The sequence below is a fragment of the Trachinotus anak genome, unplaced genomic scaffold (genome assembly GCF_046630095.1).
Source record: "Trachinotus anak isolate AG129_WGS33_773 ecotype Australia unplaced genomic scaffold, CSIRO_AGI_Tana_v1 ptg000023l, whole genome shotgun sequence".
NCBI classification, from domain to species: Eukaryota; Metazoa; Chordata; class Actinopteri; order Carangiformes; family Carangidae; genus Trachinotus; species Trachinotus anak.
The window spans coordinates 10739048-10764517 of record NW_027273874.1 but is presented as its reverse complement, the minus strand read 5'-3'; the positions used below and the strand labels follow the sequence as shown (position 1 = coordinate 10764517).

General features: G+C 42.7%; 2 protein-coding genes across 6 annotated transcripts; one reads left to right on the top strand and one right to left on the bottom strand.

The window, feature by feature from the left end:
- Window positions 1–671: 671 nt before the first annotated feature.
- LOC139607257 (variable charge X-linked protein 1-like) lies at window positions 672–5993 on the bottom strand. Of its 2 annotated transcripts, none has more exons than XR_011684821.1 (2): window positions 5697–5993; window positions 672–1750 (listed from the first exon to the last, which is right to left on the bottom strand). XR_011684821.1 is itself a non-coding variant. In XM_071459980.1 (2 exons), the coding sequence occupies exon 2, from the start codon at window positions 4749–4751 to the stop codon at window positions 4290–4292; it is 462 nt and encodes a 153-aa protein (XP_071316081.1). In that variant the 5' UTR covers window positions 4752–5168; window positions 5697–5993; the 3' UTR covers window positions 672–4289. The 2 variants fall into 2 exon arrangements, 1 of the variants encoding a protein (XP_071316081.1); XM_071459980.1 differs by having other exon boundaries at window positions 672–5168.
- A 4105-nt stretch (window positions 5994–10098) lies between these two features.
- LOC139607233 (uncharacterized) lies at window positions 10099–25388 on the top strand. Of its 4 annotated transcripts, none has more exons than XR_011684814.1 (5): window positions 10099–12141; window positions 14153–14203; window positions 19893–20048; window positions 20673–20768; window positions 20962–25388. XR_011684814.1 is itself a non-coding variant. In XM_071459948.1 (5 exons), exons 2-5 carry the CDS (start codon window positions 18920–18922, stop codon window positions 24661–24663), a joined length of 678 nt encoding a protein of 225 aa, XP_071316049.1. In that variant the 5' UTR covers window positions 10099–12141; window positions 14153–18919; the 3' UTR covers window positions 24664–25388. The 4 variants fall into 4 exon arrangements, 1 of the variants encoding a protein (XP_071316049.1); XR_011684813.1 differs by having other exon boundaries at window positions 17994–20048; XM_071459948.1 differs by having other exon boundaries at window positions 14153–19021; window positions 24340–25388.
- The last annotated feature ends 82 nt before the right edge of the window (window positions 25389–25470 follow it).

Here is a 25470-nt window from a genome sequence, read left to right as displayed (position 1 = left end):
GAGAGGAACAAAGATAGAGAGAGAGAGAGACAAAGATAAAGAGAGGAGAGAGAGAGATAAAGAGAGAGAGGAAGATAGAGAGAGAGAGACAAAGATAAAGAGAAGAGAGAGAGAAAGATAGAGAGAGAGAGAGACAAAGATAAAGAGAGGAGAGAGAGAGATAAAGAGAGAGAGGAAGATAGAGAGAGAGAGACAAAGATAAAGAGAAGAGAGAGAGAAAGATAGAGAGACAAAGATAAAGAGAAGATAGAGAGAGATAAAGAGAGAGAGAGATGAAGATAGAGAGAGAGAGAGAGAGAGAGAGGTAGAGAGTAATAGAATCCTGACATAAAATCATTTCAACAAACACACGAACACTTTGCTAATATTGTTGCCATGGCAACACCGCCCCTCCCATTTCTTGTTCCCCTTACATTTCTCGTTGTTGCCATGGTGACGAATGAGCAAAGAAGAAAAAGCAGGGGGATGCATCACATTCAGAGTGGGCACGGACAGCCCACAGTGTGTGTTTGTGTGACTGTGTGTGTGTGTGTGTGAGAGTGTGTGTGAGTGTGTGTGTGTGAGTGTGAGAGAGTGTGTGTGTGTGTGAGTGTGTGTGTGTGAGTGTGTGTGTGTGAGTGAGTGTGTGTGAGAGTGAGTGTGGTGTGTGTGTGTGAGAGTGTGTGTGTGAGAGTGTGTGTGTGTGTGAGTGTGAGTGTGTGTGTGTGTGTGTGTGAGTGTGTGTGTGAGAGTGAGTGTGTGTGAGTGTGTGAGAGTGAGTGTGTGTGTGTGAGTGAGTGTGTGTGAGAGTGAGTGTGTGAGAGTGTGAGAGTGTGTGTGTGTGTGAGTGTGAGTGTGTGTGTGTGTGTGAGTGTGTGTGTGTGTGAGTGTGTGTGTGTGTGAGAGTGTGTGTGTGTGAGTGTGAGTGTGTGTGTGTGTGTGAGTGTGTGTGTGTGAGAGTGTGTGTGTGTGAGTGTGTGTGTGAGTGTGTGTGTGTGTGAGAGTGTGTGTGTGTGAGTGTGTGTGTGAGTGTGTGTGTGTGAGAGAGTGTGTGTGTGTGTGTGTGAGAGTGTGTGTGTGAGTGTGTGTGTGTGAGAGAGTGTGTGTGTGAGTGTGTGTGTGTGTGAGTGTGTGTGTGTGTGAGAGTGTGAGAGTGTGTGTGTGTGAGAGAGTGTGTGTGTGTGTGTGAGAGAGTGTGTGTGTGAGTGTGTGTGTGTGTGTGTGTGTGTGTGTGTGTGAGTGTGTGTGTGTGTGTGTGTGTGAGTGAGTGTGTCAGTAATTAACAGTGAAGAACTCCCTCTGGCTGTAGGACTGACCCCCCCCCCTCATGAATATCACTAACAGTGGGACAGCTGACCTCAGACCTGAGACGTGTTGAGGACCTAGAACCTCCTCCAGGATCTTTAGAACCTCTTATGGTCCTTTCAGTTTCCCTTGAGGACCCCTGGAGCCCCCTCAGGGTTCCTGAGATCCTCTGAGAGTTGAGCTGTGTAAATCCTGACAAACGCCAGGTGAGAGGGAACAGCGTCCTCTGAAGGAGAGAGTGACTACATCATTTGTTTGACTGACAGCTGAATTCTGGGAAGTGTAGTGCAGAGACTCACAGTGATGACCTCAGTGTGTGTATGTGTGTGTGTTTACGTACAGTGAGTGCTGCAGGGTGTGTGTATCCGTCCAGGTGTGTGTGGCTCAGCTCAGTACTGCGTCCGTGGGTCATGTGACCGGGGCTGGGGTCGACAGGCGGAGTCTCATCGTCTTGGTAACGATACTTCTGCAGACACAGATGTGTTAGCATTAGCTGTTAGCTCTTCAATGGTCATCAAGGTTTCCAAATATGTTTTCACTGTCAACCTCCGAACTTCCTCCAGGACCTGAAACCGTCTCACTGTATCGGGGGGGGGGGCACACTAATCCACACATGGAGTCCCAGCGCCTCCTCAAGGACCCTACAACCTCCAAAAACCAGACCCTCCTCAAACCTTCTCCGGTACCTCCTGATCAATGTTGTCTCATCCTGTGAGAGTGGTGCAGCTAATCAATCAAAACCAATATTCACTTTTCATTGATCAGTGATTTATCCATTATAATCCCCTCAACAGCACTCAACATACAGAGCAGCACACTGACCACGACATCATCATCATCATCATCATCATCATCATCACACACACACACACACCAAGGTGACCTAAAGACTCATTTCTATTCCAAACCTCCTTCAGACCAGAGAGTTTAATGGAGGGAATAAAGGAATAAAGGAATGAAGGAATGAAGGAATGAAGGAATGAAGAATGAAGGAGGGATAGAGCGATGGGTGGGAGACAGGAAAAGTAAGAGAGGGACAAAATAAAGGAGGGAAAAAGAAGACAAGAAGAAAGAAAGAGAATGAGAAGCAGATATGGTGATGCGGTTGCTATAGTAACAAGAAGGCCCCAAGAACCTCCGTCGCATGGCAACTGACATCACCGGACAGAGGAGGAGACGGCCTCGATTCATAAAAGAGACATTTAAACAAACAAAAGCAAGGCGTTAGGTTTGACCTCTGACCTTTGGTCCAGAGAGGTTACGTGGAGGTCAGCACCTCTGACCTGTTCCCTCACCTGTCGTCACACCTGTCTGTGTCTGTCTGTGTGTTCTCTAACCCGTCAGTCAGATGTTGACCAGTTAAAGACCCACACAAACCAGTTTAAGTAAACAGGACCACTGGTGTCTATAGTCACACACCTATTAATAATTCAACACACACCCTGACCTCTGACCTCTGACCCCTGAGCTGTGACCTCTAACACAGTTAACCATCTCTTTTCAAGGTTATAGGTGAGTCTATAAAAACCTCAGCAGTGTGTTGACGTGTTGCTGGAAATCTGCCTCACATGTGTGACTGAACACCAGTACACCAGTAAACACCAGACTGAACCAGAGCTAAACACCAGTAAACACCAGACTGGACCAGAGCTAAACACCAGACCGGACCAGAGCTAAACACCAGTAAACACCAGTAAACATCAGACCGGACCAGAGCTAAACACCAGTAAACAGGTTGCTCAGGACGTATGTTGGGTTAAATCTTACTTGTTTAAATACGGGATTAACTGGTTTTACAGCCCAGTAACAATGCAACATGGATGACATCACCCCAATAACAATGAATTAACTGGTTTTCAACTGGTATTAGTCAAGCTTTTCTACACTGGTAGGTTAAAACAGACCTGAGCTAGTTCAACAAAACAAACACAAAGTAGTGTACAATCCAGGAAAACATCTGGATGTGTCTTCAAACTGGTCTGAAACAGTCTCAGATTATCTAAACTGGTGTGACACCAGGTTTTAATTGGTCAATGTGAACTTCACACAGGATTAAACTGGCAGGACACAGTGTCATGAATACAGAGATTAAAACAAGTTGAAAAGCAGAAGTCTGGTCACAGTGTGAGCTGAGGTCTAACTGGTCAAAAATATAACACATCTGTAAACACAACCAGTCTGAACTGGTCTGAACTGGTATGAAAACAGTTCAAGTTGGTCGACTGCAGTAAATGGGCAGTAAAACTGGTCTTGACTGGAGTCCACTAGACTAAATCTAGCCCACCACAGTTACTGATCTGGTCCAAGATCATCTACACTGGTCATCACTGGTATAAAACCATCCTACAACTGGTCTGAACTGGTTCTGGTTATGATGTGACTGGATTGGGTTTTTTCACTTGTCCAGTCAAACAGATCAGTCCAATCAGGAGTGAGTGGAGTCTGAGTACACAACAAGACTTCTGAGTGTGTGTGTGTGTGTGTGTGTCCATTAGCAGTACTGATGTAGCTAAAAATAGAAGACGCTATTTCTGATCTAACACATCCATCTCTCTCTGAGTGTGTGTAGAAAATAGAAAGACAAGTATTACACCAGTAAATGTTGAAAGAAACTGGGGATAAAAAAGGAATAAACACCAGACTGAACCAGAGCTGAAGACCAGTAAACACCAGTAAATATTAGACCGAACCAGAGCTGAAGACCAGTAAGTATAAAGAAGCTGTGTGAAAAATATCTATAATGTGTGCCAACAAAATAACTTGTTTTTGTGTGATTTTATTGGACAATACTGTCACTGAAGATTCAGGTGTTGTGGAAAAAGGCATATTTATTGTGTAAAGGATAAAATAAAATGATCCTAATATCCTTTAGACAACTGACAACACACATGTAAATGTTTATAGATAATGTGAAGCAGCTCTGACTGTCTGAACACACTGTTCTGTACCGACTGTCACCGTCCATCCTGCTCCATCACTTTAACACTGACACATTATAAAGATCGTCAGACAGCCTCAACCTCAGACTCTGACTCCTCAGACTCTGCCTCTTCAGTCTCTGACTCCTCAGACTCTGACTCTTCAGTCTCTAACTCCTCAGTCTCTAGCTCCTCAGTCTTTGACTCCTCAGTCTCTAGCTCCTCAGTCTTTGACTCCTCAGTCTCTAGCTCCTCAGTCTTTGACTCCTCAGTCTCTAGCTCCTCAGACTCTGACTCCTCAGACTCTGACTCTTCAGTCTCTAACTCCTCAGTCTCTGACTCCTTAGTCTCTGACTCCTTAGTCTCTAGTTCCTCAGACTCTGCATCCTCAGTCTCTGACTCTTCAGTCCCTAGTTCCTCAGGCTCTGCCTCCTCAGACTCTGACTCCTCAGGCTCTGCCTCCTCAGTCTCTGACTCCTCAGACGCGTGGGTATGAACATCCTGTCTGTGGAAAGATAGAGACATGTGCAGGCTAGTGAGTGAAAACATGAGGGAACCAGCAAACACTGGCTTTGATGGTTTATAAGACACATGGACACACACATGGTTTATGAGGACACATGTGTGAGCATCAGAATATAAATATAATATCAGGAAATATTCAGAAATTATTTGAGCTCAGTTGATATAAACAACATTAAGAATAAGTGTTTATGTCTCTGCTTCACCAGCAACAGTAGCACCAAGCTGAACAATGGCAGGATGCACCGTCCCTGTAAGTGTTTTGCTTCAGTTTCATGTCCACACCGAAGCTCTGGTTTCCCTTCTCCTTTGGATTTAGCAGACTAGAAGCTTGTTGATGCTGCTCTTGAACCAGTTTTCCTGGCCAAGTGCCGGTTCTTTGGCTTGAGATGTGAAGAACGGGTTCGAGATTAGGCCCCTGCTCTGAGCTGGCCCTTGAACTGCCTGGGTAATAAGGGGCAGATCAGAGTGACAGTGCACTTCATGAGTACAAGAAATGACCTGTTGCACTTTGGCTGCAGATCTGACGGATCAAATATCATGTTTTCCTTCATGTTTCAGGTGAAAAGTGACATTTTCAGTGTCATGTGAACATGTGAACTACATGTACGGAAACTACATGAGCCTCTTGACATGTGACACACTGTTTCCTCATGTGCTGAACTCAATATCCTGCTGGCTAAGGCTCTGCTAACAGCTAGCAACAAGCTGCAGCTAGCCTGAGCTACATGCTAATGTAACCACACACACACACACACACACACACACACGTGAAGAGAGAGAGAGAGACACAGGGTAGTGAATGAAAACATGACAGAAGCAGCAAGCACACACATGCATGAAAACACTGGCTTTGATAGTTTATGAGGACACATGTGCACACACATGGTGTATGAGGACACGTGTGTCCTCATACACCATGTGTGTGTGAGTGTGTGTTTTAGCGGATGCATGCAGGCGGTCTGCTCTTACCTTGGTGGTGACAATGCAGAGGCAGTCCATATCCACACACACACACACACACACACACACACACTCACACACACTCACACACACACATTTTCACACACACTCACACACTCATGCTCTCTCTCTCTGTCTCTCTCTTAGTCGCCCTCCCTTCCTCTCTCTCTCTCCTTATTCATCTGTCTATCCTCCCTCGCTCGCCCGCTCTCTCGCTTCTGCTATCCCTCCGTCTGTCAGCACCAAGCAAGAGAGAGAGAGAGAGAGAGAGACAGAGAGAGGGGGGCAAGCGAGCAGTGCAGAGGAGAGCGAGACAGATGAAGAAGAAGAGGACTGGTGTTTTTTTGGAGGGGGGAGGGGTGTATACCTCCTTGAGTCACTGGCTGGTTGATGAGAAAAAGACGGAGAGAGGTAGAGAGACATAGAGACAGAGAGAGAGAGAGGAGGAGGTGGGGGTTGGGCTCCTGTTGCCATGGTGTTATGCAGCTGTTGCCCCGGTAATGCTGCTGCAGCTGTTGCTAGGTGACAATGATGGGTGTTGCCATGTGATTAAGAGAGACACACAGTGAGAGAGAAAGAGAGAGAGAGAGAGTGTGTGTGTGTGTGTGTGTGTGTGTGTGTTCGCACCTGTCCAGGTGTGTGCTGTTGGCTTGTCGTTGTCTGGTTCTCACACACCGTCAGCTCGTAGAACTCCTGGATGTCTACACACACACACAAACACACACACACACACACACATTTTTCTTTTTAAGTTTCAGGTGTGTGATGAGTGATGTCATCCATGTTGCAGACCAATCATATCGCTCAAGCTCCACAGTGAAGTACAGTTGTGAGGTACTTGTACACATCTAAAGTAAGTGTTGTACTTTGTACTGCACTTATCTCCCAGCTGTAGTAACTGTAGTCACTGTATGGGACGAACATAAGGCTTTATTATAGATTACTGATCAGATCATAGATTATTGATCAGATCATAGATTATTGATCAGATTATAGATTACTGATCAGAGTATTGATTATTGATCAGATCATAGATTATTGATCATATCATAGATTACTGATCAGATTATAGTTATTGATCATATTATAGATTACTGATCAGATCATAGATTACTGATCAGATCATAGATTATTGATCAGATCATAGATTACTGATCAGATTATAGATTACTGATCAGTCTGAGATGTGGAAATATTAAACATTTTGTGTTTAACTTTGATGTGAGGTTTTTGTGATGTCACTTCTGAGTAAATGATGATGTCAGAATTAACTGAGGAACTAATCAGCACATTGATCATAACTGAAATAATCTATGCTTTCAGTTAAATGTAAGAAACTAAAACCTACACCAACTACAACATGTCATGCTGCTCATACACATGTAATACTTCATAATATTTATAATACTTCATAATACTTAGAATATTCAGTAATACTTTATATTTATAATACTTTATATATTATATATTATCAGTCAGTGAAGCCATTGTTGTACTTGTATTGCAGTATTTACAGTGTAGTATTAGTAATGAAGGAATGGAATCTGTTATCTGCCCAGACACATTGAATATTTGTGTATTTGAATATTTGAATATTAAATTGTAAGTTAAATGTAAATATAAGCAGACAGCAGCTTCCTGTTCATGTTGGTGACAGAACCTGTGCTGCTACAAACTGGAGTTAGTTATCAGTGATAAAGATTATTGATTGATTGATCAATGATTGATTGTTATCATATGATCTCACTGTGTTATTTGTTTCATTGTGTTAAATCATGTTGTTGTTGTTGCTGTTGTTGTTGTTTACTCACTGTCAGTTTTATTCTGAAACATCATGTCTGTTCTCACCTTCAACCTGTGAACCTGCTGAGATCAACCAATCAGAGCACAGAGTCACTTAATCCCTACACGTGGGTAAAGATCTCGTCCAATCACTGACCTGAATCCTCTGTGATGTCACTCTGATGACATCATTAAAACCAGATTAACATTTGGACTGTGGAGACCGCTGACCTGAGGTCAGTGCTCTGAGGTGGAGAGCTACTGGTCAACATATGTGTTCAATGTGTGTGTTTAATGTGTGTGTTTAACGTGTGTGTGTTTAATGTGTGTGTGTTTCATGTGTGTGTAATGTGACAGTGTGTGTTACCCAGCAGAGCCTGGAACAAGTCGCTCTGAAAAATGTTGAGCAGTTTCTCTGCGCGACCTTTGACCCCTTCAGTAGCTCCGGCCTGACAGGCCTCCATCACCTGCAGAGCGCGCTCAGTATCTGGGGAGAACAGAGACACAGGGTTTACTGGACTGTTGGACCCTGCTGGACTCTGCTGGACTCTGCTGGACCCTGCTGGACTCTGCTGGACCCTGCTGGACCCTGCTGGACTCTGCTGGACTCTGCTGGACCCTGCTGGACTCTGCTGAACCCTGCTGGACCCTGCTGGACCCTGCTGGACTCTGCTAGACCCTGCTAGACCCTGCTGGACTCTGCTGGACCCTGCTGGACTCTGCTGGACCCTGCTGGACTCTGCTGAACCCTGCTAGACTTTGCTGGACTCTGCTGGAGTCTGTTATGACTGATAGGGTTCAGAGGTGGACCAGCAGAGAAGGATACATCTTTATGAAACATGTGGTTCTAGAAATCTGGTGACTTCTCAGAGGTAACCGCTAACATGCTAACAGTGAGGTTCTGACAGTGAGGTTCTAACAGTGAGGTTCTAACATGCTAACAGTGAGGTTCTAACAGTGAGGTTCTAACATATTAACAGTGAGGTTCTAACATATTAACAGTGAGGTTCTAACAGTGAGGTTCTAACATATTAACAGTGAGGTTCTAACAGTGAGGTTCTAATAGTGAGGTTCTAACATATTAACAGTGAGGTTCTAACAGTGAGGTTCTAACATGCTAACAGTGAGGTTCTAACATATTAACAGTGAGGTTCTAACAGTGAGGTTCTAACAGGGAGGTTCTAACAGGGAGGTTCTGCTGGTTTTGGTTTTATCGTCTTTTGTCCGTCACAAAGAAACAACAGACTGATGTGAGGAGGAGCCTGTTTCTCCTCCTCTTTACTCCTCAGCTCCTTCAGTGTCAGAGGTTCAGGAGGTTTTGACCTGGAGCTGAATTCTCCACAGAGTCTCCTCCTCTCCACAACAAACAGATCAGCTGATCAGAGCCAGTAAAAACACTGAATCAAACTGTTTCACAGTTAAAGTCACTGATTGGTCGACGCTCTTCAGTGACACAGGACGTCTCTGATTGGCTGGAGCTGAGCTGTCTAACATTTCCTCAGCTTGTTTCTCTGATGACTTCAGGTCTAAAATCCTTCATCTGGTTCAGACAGAGCTGAAAACCACCAAGGAGGAGAACGAGGATCTGAACCATGAGACTTCAACCTGAGCTTCTGTCCGACAAACACAACAACCTGAGCAGACAGGATATGACATCACTGACAGGCCACCAATGAGACGGAGCGTTACCATGATTAAAGTCACAGATTTGAGGGAAACATTAGTGATGATGAAGATCAACAGTTTTAATGATCAGTACAGTCACAGTATCAGTTATCAATAGTAATCAATAGTATTAATGATCAGGAGAGTCCAGGTCACATGATCCAGTCTGACTGACACACAACACTCGGAGGTGAAACAGTGAGGGGCAGCAGATATGTTGACTCCACTGTCACTGAGCAGCAGTCAGAGGTCAAAGGTCAGAGGGCAACGACTCAGAAACAATTTAACAGACCAGGAAATGAAGAGGAAGAGGAGGCTGAGCAAACAAAACAAACAGAGTGGACACACAAACACACACACAGAAAATACACACTCACACACACACACACACACACACACACACACACACACTGTATATACACAGCTACACAATAAGAGACACACACTCCTGACACTGAGCAGTGAAACACTGATATCAGGTAACAACGTCTCACCTTCTCTTTTCAGCGGCATCTCGTCTCCTCTGATCCACAGAAATCCTCTTTAGGGATTTTACAAACGCTCAGGGCATGCTGGGTAATGCAGTCCTAATCCCACCACTCCCATCAGTCCACACAGATTACACACTGGAGTCCCGCCCCCTCCAGGGCTCAGACCACGTGATTGGATGATGCTGTTGTCTCATGACGGTTAATGAACACAACACAATGATTTTCATCTACAAGTCCAACCTCTGTGTGTGTGTGTGTCTGTGTGTGTGTGTGTGTGTGTGTGTGTGTGTGTGTGTGTGTGTGTCTGTGTGTGTGTGTATGTGTGTGTGTATGTGTGTGTGTGTATGTGTGTGTATGTGTGTGTGTGTGTGTCTGTGTGTGTGTGTGTCTGTGTCTGTGTGTGTCTGTGTGTGTATGTGTGTGTGTGTGTGTCTGTGTGTGCGTGTGTGTGTCTGTGTGTGTGAGCGTGTGTGTGTGTGTGTGTGTCTGTGTGTGTCTGTGTATGTGTGTGTGTGTGTGTCTGTGTGTGTATGTGTGTGTGTGTGTGTCTGTGTGTGCGTGTGTGTGTGTGTGTCTGTGTGTGTGCGCGTGTGTGTGTGTGTGTGTGTGTGTGTGTGTGTGTGTGTGTGTGTAAAAACTTCACACTATTACAGGGAAATAATTATTTAAAATCTTCCCAAACAAACACTTTTTATTTCTGATCTTTAATTTAAAGGCGTCAGTGAAGAATGTGAATCTGAGGATATTTTATATCTTGAATCTGAGCTTTAAACTGAATCTGAGGAGAAACATTAAGTAAATACAGATAAAGGCAGAGGACAATAATAATATTCAGAATGAAAAATATCATTAAAGAGAAATAATTATAACAATAAACAAGAACCTTTAAAGCAAACAGTAAAAATACATAACAAGGTCATAACCAGCACCTCCATTACACAGCCACCCTGCTCCAATCTGTCCCTCACAATAAACCAGGTGAGGAGGGAACTCAAGCCGAGGAGAGCAGCTGGTCCTGATGGCATCAGCTCAAGGCTCCTGAAGAGCAGACCAACTGTGCAGGATAGTTGAGCACATCTTCAACCTGAGCCTGAAGCTGGGGAGAGTGCCACAGCTGTGGAAGACATCCTGCGTGGTACCGGTGCCGAAGACACCCCGCCCCAAGGACCTCATGAGCTACAGGCCGGTGGCTCTGACATCCCACCTGATGAAGACCCTGGAGCGACTGGTCCTTGTTCATCTTCTGCAGCGATGAGCTCATCGCTGCACCCGCTTCAGTTTGCCTACCAGCCTGGCGTTGGTGTAGACGATACAACGATCCCTCTCTCACCTGGAGAAGGCTGGGACCACGGTGTGTGGACCACCACCTCACCACATGGATCCTTGACTACCTCACCAACCGGCCACAGCATGTGAGGATCCAGGACTGTGTCTGACCGGGTCGTCTGCAGTACAGGGGCCCCGCAGGGAACCGTTCTGGCTCCGTTCCTCTTCACCCTCTATACTGCAGACTTCTCCTACAACTCCACCAACTGCCACCTGCAGAAGTTCTCTGATGACTCTGCCATTGTCGGCCTCATTGCTGATGGGGACGAGAGAGTACAGAGAACTGACCCAGGACTTTGTGAACTGGTATCGGCAGAACCACCTCCAGATCAACGCGGGAAAAACCAAGGAACTGGTGGTAGATTTCCACAGGCACAAACACTCTCAAACCACCAGTGAACATCCAGGGAATGGACACTGAGATTGTGGACTCGTGTAAGTACCTGGGTGTTCACCTGAACAATAAACTGGACTGGACTGACAACACATGCTTTCTACAAGAAAGGACAGAGCAGACCGTACCTGCTCTGGAGACTCAGGTCTGTTGGGGTGCAGGCTCCTGAAGACCTTTTACGACTCTGTGGTGGCATCAACCATCTTCTACAGTGAGGTCTGCTGGGGCAGCAGCATCTCCACTGCTGACAGGAGGAGACTGAACAGGCTGATCAGGAAGGCCGGCTCTGTCCTGGATGCCCCCTGGACTCAGTGGAGGTAGTGGGCGACAGGATGATGGTGGTGAAGCTATCCTCCCTGTTGGGAACACCTCCCACCCTGTCAGGACAGTCTGACAGCACTGAGCAGCTCCTTCAGTGACAGGCTGCTGCTCCACAGTGTGTGAAGGAGAGATACCGCAGGTCCTTCCTTCCAGCTGCTGACAGACTTTACAACAAACACTGTGCACTGAAAAAATGATCCTGGCCTCTTTTAAATGTTACATGTTTTAATTAAGCTTATTCCATGGATTTAAATGTTATTTAATTCTTCTTATATAATATAAGAAATTCCAAAATGCACTGCCCACGTTTAAAACTGGTTAAATTTATTCAGGTTAATGTAGCTTGAAAATGTACATTTAAATTGGCCTGTTCGCACTATCTGCGCATGTCCGGACACAGTGGCGCCATTCCACGTGCTACAGCCGTTGCTGGTCCGTGTGCAGCTTGTTCAGCTGGACCGGGCCTCTGGTTTCAGTAAGTCAGCTTTTCATACTCATTGTTGTGTAGTTTTACTTTACCCGGGCTCTGTGTACACTTTAAAACATGTCTTGATAGAGAAAAAAGAAGTTACAGCTATGAGCTGTGTATTCTGACCGTTAAACTTCAGCTAGCTAAGTGTGGATGTACTGTTAGCTATGGCCATGTTAACATTACAAACAAGTTAACTTGACATTGCTAATATATTAAAAGCAATTCAATGTTCACTGTCCCGTTAAAAAAACTATGCAGAGAGTTTTCCACCGCAGTTCTTCTTGAATGCAGAGATGACAAATGATGGTGTCGAAGTCTGTTTCCCCATGGGAATGTTTGTCAGTGTCTTAACGCCAGGGAAACGCTGTTAGATGGGGAAACAGACTTCGGCACAGTCCTCTGCCCAGAATGGCTAGCCAGGGTTATCAGGTCTGTTTGTGGTGAGTCTTTCGGAGTTCATTAGTTCATGAGTTTGGTAAATCCGGTTTAACCTGCGGGATTTTCTGAAGGCTCCCGTCACGTGTTTTGCTGTCGGAGGAAATAAATTCATGACGAGTGAAAACAAGTAAGTCGAGTCTGACGACGTCTTCTATGCAGAAACGAAACAGGGAAAATGTCGGCCAACAATAACGTCTGCCACAGATGAGCTCAAAAGACCCCCTGGAAAGTGGTGTGAGAGGAAATGATTTAGAGAGAGGACCAGGGTGAGAGGAAATGATTTAGAGAGAGGACCAGGGTGAGAGGAAATGATTTAGAGAGGGGACCAGGGTGAGAGGAAATGATTTAAAGAGGGGACCAGGGTGAGAGGAAATGATTTAGAGAGGGGACCAGGGTGAGAGGAAATGATTTAGAGAGGGGACCAGGGTGAGAGGAAATGATTTAGAGAGGGGACCAGGGTGAGAGGAAATGATTTAGAGAGGGGACCAGGGTGAGAGAGGAATCGAGCCGCTACAGTAACTCAGCTGATGAGTGGCTCCATCCGCTGGGACAGTGAGCAGCTGACAGACGTCTAACCGCGCAGACATGTTAAGTTTCCACAGACTAATACATTGTCAAATGGCTATGGGAGGATGAGACAATCGCAGTTCAAACAACAACCTGTGTTGCTGTCATCATGGTAGTAATCCAGATGTGGAAATGCATAGTTTGTAGTCACATAACCTCACATTTTCTTGGGAGGACCGCCAATCCCCTCAACCATCCTTCATTTCTTGTTCTGGTTTCATCACAAATTCTAGTATGCTAGTTAACCAAAGTACTCAAAGGTATTTTGACTGTCATTAGCTCAGCTCTTAAAAACATCATTGCAGAAGAAATCAGTGATGTAGGATGATGTACCAAACAAATTAATTATGTTGGTGCTACATTTATTCATGTAATGTTACTGTTCAGGTTGATTTCTGTTCTCACACTAATACATGTACCGTATTTTCCAGACTATAAGGCACTTAAAAGCCTTTAATTTTCTCAAAAAACGACAGTGCGCCTTATAATCCGGAGCGCCATATATATGGATTAATTCTGGTTGTGCTTACTGACCTCGAAGTGATTTTGTGTGGTACACGGTGCTCTGTCAAAATGTTTCAGTACGACTTTGGTAAACTACAAAGCCGCACCGCTTGCAGCATTACAGCTACCGTAGTCAGGAGCGTCGCGGAGTAATACATACTGTGCTTCACCATAATATTACAGTGTGTGTGTATAAGGACCTATAAGGAGTTATTGTGAATAAGCTAACGTTTGATTTAGTGGTATCAGACTGTGTTTTTTTACGTGTTACAACTGAACAAGGTTGGGAGTTATTGTGAACGCGTTTAATAAAGTTTGACTTATCTGACTGTTTTGTTTCGCTTAATGCGTCTTATATATGAAAAAAGTTTGAAAATAGACCATTCATTGACAGTGCGCCTTATAATCCAGTGCGCCCTATAGTGCGGAAAATACGGTAGTTAATATAGAATGAATAGAATAGAATTCAAACACCTTTATTTGTATTTCTGTTCTTATTTTGCAGGGTTTTCCAGTATCTGATCTTGAACCCCTAAGGGGACCTTACATTGTTTGGGTAAGTGCATTTAATAAACAAATTCCTCACAGCTACACTAATCTCATAAGTCAGTCAGTTTAAACTTTGTTTGAAAGGATAGCTTCATAAATATGCCAAGGATGAATATTCTGTAATTGTGTGGGATCATGGATTGTAAGCACACCTTTGCTGCTTGATGCTTTGTACATTACATCATCATCATCATCATCAGGTCGCCATAGGTTGGTTTACTCCCAGGTTCTCCTAGGTGTTAATTAGAACAAGGCTGCCTGCACACAATGAGTGGTCAGAGTTGCATTTGCTACTCGATTGGACAGAATGGTACCAATACCTTAGCTTAGCACCATTTTGTTATATAATTCAGAAGAGCTGTTATATGGTGCCAAAAAGGCAGTATACATAGCCTTTTTGGCCTTTTGCTAGGTATGATTCTGTGTCTTTGTTTTCTCCATAGGACAGTAATGGCTAATGGCAAGACAATTAAATTAGCATCTGTTGACAGCCTTACTCTTCATCCTTTTAGTAAATTATTGGGATTTTAATACGACATTTCTTGCCCCAAAATACAAGTTATATTAAACAGAGATATTTTTTCTTTGCATTACAGTGTATAGCCTTTTAATCAAAGTTGCCCCTGAGGTGACTGTAAAACACCATCAGTAATGTTTGGGGTTTTTTCTCCACTTTTCTCTCTGTTGTTTGTCTAGTTTATGTGGCAGTGTAAAGACTGTGGTGCTGAAGTGTCTAGACGATCAGAACTTCTTAAACATCACAGACTAAAACATAGTCATTTTGGCCGTGGCCATCATATTAAGTGCATATATCCTGATTGTCCATGCACTTGTAAGACTTGGAATTCACTTTTGACACACTTGTCAAGGAATCATAGCAGTACCTTAAAGCACTCTGACATATTTACTACATTTTCCTGTCATTTATGTGGCTGTAGTGAACTTGCAACAGAGCATGATTATTTTGTGCACATAAGCCATCATCTGAAAAACAACGAGACAGTTACTTGTATGTTTAAAGGCTGTGAATACAAATCCAATGTATACAGCACCTTTAAGTCACACAAAAGTTGGAAGCACAGCTTACATTCATTGGTGGATTTTAAGGATGATGTAGTCCAAGGAACTTCTGTAACTGAAATTGGAGAGCCTGGTATTTCAAACAATGAGCAATTCTGCGACGAAAGTCAGTCTGATGATGTTGATTTAGATACATCAAAGGATCAGCCCGACATAATGCAACAAAAACTTGCAGCAATGTTATTAAAACTAGAAAATATTTTTCATGTGCCAAGTGCTGCAATTGATGAATTGCTGGAAGAACTTCAGTATTTGTTGAGCACCGCATCTTTGTGCAGTACAACAAATGTGATACAAGACACACTGAATAGTTACAACCTGCAAGTTGACCAGTCAGTCATTAAAGAACTTGCATCAGCTCTGTGTACATCTAATCCTGTGTACAAGTCAATTGGTAAAGGCTGTCCTTTGGCAACATGCTTTAAGCGCAAGAAATACTACAAAGACAATTTTAAAGTTGTCGAACCAATAGAATATATTTTGGATGAAAAAGGTAAAAGAACACTGCAATATGTTCCGGTATTGAAGGTTTTGCAGCAGCTTTTCACTGATGGTCACATTCTGAACAAAGTGTTAGATAGTAGTCTCATATCAGAAGAAAGAGGAAGAGAAGTGATATACAGGTCTTTTAGAGATGGTTTGTTTTTCAAGGAAAACAGTTTTTTATCAGGAGGTGAGTTGCACGTGTTACCAAATTTGTACGTGGATGATTTTGAGATTTGTAATCCACTTGGCACATCTCGTAAAAAGCACAAGATCTGTGCTGTTTATTGGAATCTCAACAATTTGCCACCTGGTTGCCATTCCTGGTTGTCTTCCATTTGGCTTTACTCTGCAGGTCTGAAGATGCGAGGAGTTATGGATATGAAAAGGTCTTAGAGCCCTTGTTGCAGGATCTTGTGACTTAAAGTCAAGGTATTTTTATTGCACATCTTGGAGATTTTGTTAAGGACACAATACAGTGTGTCATAGACAATTTGGCAGCGCATGGAATTTCAGGATTTATTGAGAATTTTGTAGGTGAATACATTTGCCGGTTTTGTGTGGCACAAAAGTCTCAAATTCAGGAGAAGGAGGTGAGTTCAGGTGCATTTGCTCTCAGATGCAAAGAGATACATGAAATGCATGTTAGTTCAGAACAGGGCAGTGCAAAACCATGTTACGGTGTTAAAACGCAGTGTGTTTTCTCCGCATATCTTTCTCATTTCAATGTTTGCACTGGCTATCCTCCAGATGTTGCCCATGACATCTTTGAAGGCATATTACCAGTTGAGTTGGCACATTGCCTAAATCTGTTAATTTCAAAAAATATTTTACACTTGTCAATCTCAATGAGTCCATTCTGAAATTTTCTTACAAATGGGCAGACAAGAGTAACCGTCTTCATGCTATTCCTAGGACATTCATGCTGAACAGAAGTATTGGAGGAAATGCTCACAAAAATTGGAGTCTTTTAAGATTCCTTCCATTTTTGGTTGGACAGTTGGTGCCCCCAGATGAGCCAGCTTGGCAGGTCATTTTGGACCTTAAAGATATTGTTGAACTAGTTGTTGCGCCAGTACACAGCACAATCAATTGCTTTCCTTGAAGCCAGAATCTGTGACCACAGATGTAGGTTACAAGAGGTGTTTCCGGGTGTAAAGCTGTTACCGAAACATAATTTTGTGGAACATTATCCACAGATGATCAATTTTTTTGGTCCACTAGTCGGTATGTGGACAGTGAGGTTTGAGGCAAAGCACAGTTTTTTTTAAGCAGGTTGTTCGCCACACACGCTGCTTTAGAAACATCAGTTCATGATGGCATATCACTTGGCGTCAACCACAACCGGAAAGTATAGCTTGACTGTCTCAGCTGTCTCAACTGTCTCTGTTGACATTTTGCATCAGGATGTACAGAAGGTTTTCAAGCTAAAATACCCTGATATTACTCACATTCAGCTCACAAAGAATGCATCTGTTAATGGAGTGAACTACAGGAATGGCATGATTGTTGTATATGGCTCTGCTGGTGGCTCGCCTGAATTTGCAGAAGTTGTCCAGATGGTTGTTGTGGAGAAGAGCTTGAGCTTCATTGCTAAAGAGTTGAGTGCTTGGTATAGGGAGCATTTTAGGGTGTTTGAGTTATGTCCTACATCACAAGTCTCCCTCATTCAACTTGGTGCCTTGGTAGACACTTAAAAGATTCATACATACACAAGGTTAGATCATGGTAATGTTGTATGTTGTGTTCATGTGTTCCATGAGTTCATACACTAATACACATGGTAACAAGAGGGCTACCTAAAATTTCTAACATGAAGACTAATATTGTTTTTAATAAAGAGAAAAAAGAATCCTTATGAGAATTTTCGGATGGAAGATATCCAGTTCTCTGACAAATTACCCTCATGTTGCCATTTATACTAGAAATATGTATGTTAAGGAATACATACGTGATTAACACAATGAAAACTAACATTCAAATCTGTCAGATAAAATATATTATAATAAAAGGACGAACTGCAACACAAGGCACAAAAATCAAAACACCTTCAGGGTTTTTTGTTGGTATGCGAACACAAAGAAAGACAATAAATTGTGGTTTAACTGCACAATAAAATTATGTTGCAGTATGTTCCTACTCTACCTCACTCCCTAAAAAAAAGTTATATTTAAGTGACAACAGTGCCAAATATCAATTTAACAACATTTTATTTTTTCTCCTTTAACAATTAGATTGAAGAATGGCAGAGTCATCGTAGAAGACAGTGACTTTAGAAGACTTGATCTCCCTTAAGGAATGCCAAAAACTTTGACGGAGTTACACAATACAATTCGCCAAGCATTTGGAATTGAAAGAGACTTTCGTATTCAGTTCATGAACCCTGACTTCAATAATGAGTTCATGAACGTTATGTCGGTACAAGACATTCAAGACAGAAGTACAGTCAAGCTGGTGTACATGCCAAATTATGTGGATATGAGTCCATTGTCTTCGAAGCAGAGTGCTCCAAGCACTCCTGGGTCTTTTGGAAGTCCAGTAAGCATTCAAACAACTCACATTGTGTCGTCATTGTCCTCATCAGACTCAGATAACACCACCATTCTGTCACATTCAGACAGCGAGCTGAGAGCACATGCATGGCCATATAAATTCACTATTCCTCGATTTCCATATGATGTAGAGGTGCTGCGGTGGAAATGAGAACTTCAGAGAACCTGGCAATAGACTGAAGATTTCTCCAGGGCTGAAGTCTGACATCTTAGAAAAGCTAGCTGAGGAGGTTTTCTTCTATACAGCATATCCACAAAATCACCAAACAGATGAGGTAGCAGGGGCACTAATCAAAAAATTTCCCTGTTTGCAAGAGACATCTTCTACTGGTTACTATGCCTGGATGATTAGTCTGAAATACAAAATGGCTAATTACAGGACAAAGATGTGAAACATTGGCTGTCCTGAAGTGACTTTAAATGCTTTGAAAAACAAAGCCAACGATGAATGCCTTCCAGCCAAAAATATAAAGAAACCTAAAAAGGCTGAAGTCAACTATTGTCCTTCACACCCTGCTGGGGAAACAGATAAAAGTCTAGAAAATTTGAGAGCCGAACTTCTGAATGACGTCAAACAAAGGAACAGTGCATCAACTGTGAGAGAGAAGATGGCAAAAACATTCTCCTACCGAAGAAGAGAGGTTGTGCAGGGAAATCCAGCTGCCAGAGGGTTCAAAGCCAGGTGGCCTGCACTTTTCCATGTTGATGAGGTAAAGACACAACTGTGCCTCTTCTCATTGTGTCATTTCACTGCATAACTTAAAATGTGAAGACTAATGGGGTGGTGTTTAACTCAGTTGGTAGAGCACCCGCCCCATGTGTTAAGTCCTCACTGCAGGCGGCCCTGGTTCGAATCCCGTGCTGGGTGGCTCTCTCCTGTGTGTCATTCTCCCTCTCTCTGCCTCCCATTTCCTCTCTCTCTCTAACTGCCCTGTCCAATAAAGGCATGAAAAGCCAAAAAAATAATAATAATAAAAAAAGACTAATAAGGTAAAATAAAAGGTGACAAATATTTGAAAAAAATTAATCCCCTGTAGAGAAAGCAGTGCTTGGTGCTGCAATTTGAATACTATGCAGTAATTCATTTTGGCCATTTGGGGGCAGAAGACCTTCACAGCAAGCTATGAACAGAACCTCTGACGCATAAAGTTGATATAGTGAATGTGTATAGCAAACAGTTGCCCGTTTACTATGCACATTCAGCAGGTACAGAGCATTCATATAGAGAGTTGTTTGTGTCCATGATGTACTACATGCAAGTCCAATATTCACTCTGTTTTTATACCATTTGCATGTTTTTCCACATTACATCTTGTCACTTATCTTTTCAAGAAAAAAATTTGCTAGGTTTAAATAAGTATATATTCTTCAAATGCAGTGTTGATTTCGCCTCCTGGATTAACAGCTTTAAATTGACTAAAATGTTCTGCATACTAATGCATATGCTATGGATATAATCTTAGTTGATGAAGAGGTCAAAATTAGAATACATCCTTTTAATGGGATACATTATCTCCAAAATATTCTTACACCAATGACTGAACAAAGTGTTCTTCTGTCATTTTCTTCTGTGTATAACAGATAAATGCCGAGTTCCAGCGTATTACAATGCTTCCACTTGAGTCAACCTTCATGTCACAGTTGGACAATCTTTCACCCCAGCTGACATCCGTTTTCCAGAAGAAGAGGGGTGTTTCTGGCCAGAAACTAGCCAAACATCTAAAGATCTTACAAGAGGTAAATATGTGTATATAATGTTGTATAAAATTTTTCATATACCCACTTTCACAGTTACTGTTTTTGTGTATCTAGTACCAGATGAATGCCCATTTTGCCTCAGTAATGGTCTGGATTATCTGCAAGGTGCAAGAAATATTTCTAAGGAAACATTATGGTCTTATTGAGGTAATAGTGGCACATGGACTACAGAGGCAGACTTCTGATCAGAAAGGTACCAATTCAGTCATGGTTTCTCAGGTGGGGGACAGTGAAAGTGCAACACCTGCCTTGAGCAATGTGTTTGACAATGCTTAGGTCAGTGGCCAGCAGATCAAACTGGATGTACTAAGCACTTACCTGTAAAGAGGACGACATTGTTGTCAGTGAATATTCCTGAATAAATAAAGTTAAAACAGTGCTTTCATCCTACACATTCATGCCTCTCACTTTAGTTAAAGAAGGAAGCCCACTTAACCGTATGTTTCACTTGATATTGGACTATATAAATAAGAATTGACTTGACAAAATTGATTGGAAGTCAATGTATACTTTTTAGGTTACCACAGGTTGGAAAGTTCAAATATTTTTGTAGCTATTTATGTGTGTATTATCTGTATTAATCAATGGAATCCCTTTACACAGGCTACGAGTGATGTTAATCACGAAAGGGCAGCAGTCCTCAAGGCACTTTGTGTCTACCTTGGAGAGGATGATGGACATCTAATTCGGGAGTATATGGTAAGTCAGTGTAAATGCTTTTTCTAGTTAGATGTACTGTGACTTATATAAAATGTTTTAAGATTTTAAAGTCACCTGCCTATTACTTTTTGCCATGGCGCCGTGGATGGCTGCCTCGGTGTGTTGGTGCGCACTTTTTTGCCTTATTTTCTTTATAAATTCATATATTATAAATTTCTGCCTTGGTTTCCAGAGCTCTTTCACCAGAGAAGAGCTCATTAACATCAGAGAAACAACTCCAGAAGATTTTTTCCACCTTTCTCGACTCACCTGTGGGATTATTGGACATTTTGGTCAGAGGTCACTGACCGTTGCTCTCGCAGTGAAACGCCGGAGGAGAGGAAAACGTGCCGGTGCGCATGCGCGTCTCCGCCGGCGTGGACTCCGCACACCTCTCCCAGGTATCTTTCTCTCCAACGTGCGTTCACTGCCCAACAAGCTGATGAACTTCAGCTACTGGTGCAGAAGAACAGAGACTTTTCTTCATCTTCTGTCCTGTGCTTCACGGAGACGTGGCTGTGTGGATGGTTCCGGACTCTGCGCTGGAGCTGGCCGGCTTCCAGCTCTTCAGAGCGGATCGCGACACAGAGCTGTCCGGCAAAACCAAAGGTGGAGGAAACAGTGGCTGGTGCAGAGACGTGACAGTGATCCTGCAGCACTGTTCTCCTGACCTGGAAACTTTCATCATAAACTGCAGGCCCTTCTACTCCCCCCGTGAGTTCACCTCATTCATCCTGGTCGGTGTTGACATCCCACCACAGGCCACAGCAGATACTGCGTGTGGAGCGGACCAACCCAGACTCCTTAGTTATTGTCCTTGGTGACTTTAACAAAGGTGACCTCAGTCATGAACTGCCCAAATACAGACAGTTTGTTAACTGCCTGACCAGAGAGGGGAACACTCTGGACCACTGTTACACCACAATCAGTGGAGCTTATCACGCCGTCCCCCGGGCTGCACTGGGCCACTCTGACCATGTCATGGTCCACCTGATTCCCACATACAGGCAGAAACTAAAACTGTGTAAACCTGTTGTTTACAAGAACCTCCAAGAACCTCCAACTGCACCAATCACCAGAACAAATTCCTTGTATGTGGAAACATACTTGGCAATAAAACTGATTCTGATTCTGATTCTGATTCTTATTACAAGTCATTGGGTCTTGTCATGGGAAATTTTGGTATAACTCGTGTGCCAATTCAAAACTGTGCAACCAAAGACCGTGTGTCTATTTCTGATGAAGTTTTGAAGTGACCTATGTATACCTTTTGTGGTTGTGCAAGAGACCTCTGTGTGAACTGATGAAGAACACATGTAGACAATATATGTAGATGCCTTTGCCCTTCTTTTAATGATAAGTGCTGCTCATTTGTCCCCTGTGGAGACAGAGCTGTGAGTTACAGTGACATTGTGTTGGCCCTGGGTAACATCTTCAGGCCACTCACTCACTGACTGTACTGCTGTTCGGTTGTGTTTGTGTGACTCCATTCATGAATGTTTATTAAAACTCAAGAAAGACAGCTGACGCGTGATGATCTTCTTTTTCAATTCTTTATTGAACAAGGTAATATTTTTGCCACCACAAATTTGGCGACCACGAAGGGACTCCATCCGTGAGCGGATTCCGGGACCTCTGGACTGAGGGTGTTAGAATGTGCACGCCAAGGGCCAAGCTCTTGGAAAACCTCTAACTCCCCCAGAAAAGGAAGGTTGAGAGGAGGGCCTGACGTCTGGAAAAACGGAGTCCTCTCACTGTTGGGATCCAACGAACTTGGTGGCTGCAAAACGTCTTGCTGCTTTTCTGAGAGTTTTTTTTTGGTGGTGTGGACCTAGGTAGTGAGAGGCCTGACTGCGCAGAAGCTTCGCTCCTCTACCTACTAATTAAAAGTAGAGTCAGCAGACGTGCCGGGCACCGGTTTTTCCCCAGGAAAAAATTAAAAAGGGTGTTTGAGGGAGCGGACTGGCCCAGTGCAGTGAAACTGGGCGCCTAGATTGGGAATCTAGGAACCTAGATCTGGGATCTAGGGGGTAAATTGGAGGGCCTTTAAGCCTCTAAAAAGGCTGTTGTTTGTTTTTGTTTTGGCTTAACATTTTTGACTGTCTAAGGAGAATTAAATTCAATTGGAATTTGCTAAAAAAAATTAATCTAAGAGTAAAAAAAAACAAAAAAAAAATGCTTTTTTTCAGCGTTCCTGTGCATCCTGACAGTCAATTTTGGTTTGCCTTTTGTTTTGATGGGAGAATGTACATGTTCACCCTTCTGTGTCAGGCTTATTGGGAATCTCCAACGATTTATAACTCTGCTCTGAGGGACAGTTTGGAGACTCTGGTGTTGCCAGAGGGAAGGGCTTTGTTGCAGTATGTTGATAATATTTTGATTGCAAGTGAGACCAGAGAGGGATGCGTTAAAGCTACTCTGGCTCTTTTGACCCACTTGGCTGAACAGGGGCACAAAGCCAGCCTGTCCAAACTGCAGTTTGTTGCCACAGAGGTCACATTTCTGGGTCATGTGATCTCCGCTGAGGGAAAAGCCCTCTCATCAAAGAGAATTGAAGCAATTCAAAAAATTCCGAAACAGGTGATGTCATTTTTGGGCATGACCGGCTATTGCAGACAATGGGTCACTCATTATGCTGAAATTGAGGCACCATTAGCAGCAATCGCTCATGGAAAAGGCCTGAAAGCATCAGACCCTGCACCTGGACTGTGGAGGCTGAAAAAGCTTTCATTGACTTGAAGATGACTTTACAGACACCTCCGACACTTGCTTTACCTGACTGCTCAGATGTACCCATTGATAATGTTTTCGATCTCTTTGTTGATGGTTCTGCTTCTAGGGATCCAGACACGGGGAAAAACGTTGCAGGTTTTGCCGTTACAACTCCATGTCTGACAGACACACACCTGCTTTTTAGATCCAGCTGCTGATTTTTCCAAACCAACTACCATTGATATCTCTCTGATAGATTTTTGCTCTTTTGAGCCTCATTATTATCTTCTTTACTTGCATGGTCACTTCTTCACTCCTCATATTGACAGACAACTCTACCTAAATTTAAATGGCAACTCTCAAATCTCAGTCAAGTCTGGGCACTATGTGTTAACAGGGCTATATCTCCCACAGTTATTTCTGTATTGATGTAAACTGGCTCAAATTAAAGCTGCGACTCTGCACTTTAATGTAGTATGCATTATTTTATTTCAAACAGAATGTGCTGAAGCTCAGAGCCTAAAGAACAAAAACTGTAACTGTTCAAATACTTCCGGTCTGAACTGTATGTCAAAACCCAACAATTTCCATGGGATGTACTTATTTTTCACAGCTGTACAGAACTCTGGGTTATTTTTCTGTAGTCAACGTATAGTGTAAATCAACAACTAGTAGCTAGATTGTGTTAATCCACAAAGTAAATATGGTAAAATTACTGCTTCTTTGGCGTGTCAGTAATGGGCAATACTCTATTTTACTACATTTGGTCCCAAAGCTTCATGTCAGTGATGATTGTTTATCATCAAGTATATGGAATTCAAATGTTTTCCTTTTCCTCTGATTTTCTTTAAATATACAGGACATCGAAGCAGATGACATCCAGAGGGACATGCAGAAGACAACCATGAGCATTTATGTCATCAACAAGGAGGGCGGAGAAAATGGACATTATGATGACATTGGAATTTTTGTTGACGGAGTGATCATCCTGGACAACATTGGAGGTGCAGTCCAAGCTTGTGCAGTGATTCTTGGAGTAATCTATGCACTGAACCTGGCCTACCCCAAGGAGCTGAGATACTATTCATTCAAGTTCATTCAAAAAGTGCTCCTGCGAATGGATGGGGAAAGGCTTTCTCCCAGAGTCCTTGGACAACAAAACAAAATCAGTGTTGGACTGTAGGAATTCTTCAACCACACTTGTAAACACAGTTAAGCTGCTTTGTTGTATTGATTATGTTATATCAAATGCAGCTTCAGAAGGTGTTGCAAGTAAATGAGCAAGATGAGGAAACAAGTGTGTGCAGGATTGAAGTATTTACACAACCACTTGTTAGGACAGTACACCTAACATATATGAGGGAATATTCATTTGAAATGAAAACTGTAACACTCAGCAAAGACGTGTTTGCAGTGTATTGAAATCTCAGTCAGGCCATCTGTGTTTGTTGTTTCCTAGCTGTGGACAGTTCTGGTACGGTTTGGTTTTTGTTAATGAGTGGTACTGGAACATAATTTATGTTCTTGTGTTAATTCTTTTTAATAGATGGTAACAGGTACATTTTTTTTCAAAGATGTTAAGCAACTCAAGAAAGGTTTACCACTGAGTTACATTACAGGAACTTGTTTGGGAAAACAAAAATTGTGCTCTGTCTGGTCAGGAGGCTGCACTTAGGAATGTATAATTTTTTATTATGTATTTTATGTGAACAGAACCTGAGCAACAGCTTTATTTTTTCCATTTAAAAGCCTTCTCATGTATCTGATTATAGAGGGTAAGAGAGTAATGAGTATAACATTTTATACACTCAAAAAAGTAGCAAGTATATATGCTGGTTCTTGGTTATTGTACTTGGACATTGTTAAATGTTTAGGGACAAAATAAACAATTGTTAAAACACATTTTGTGGTTTTCTCAATTTTCAATTTATTGAAACTACTAATGATGTAAATGTTTAATTAGATCAACTTAATTTTAATATGTAATAAT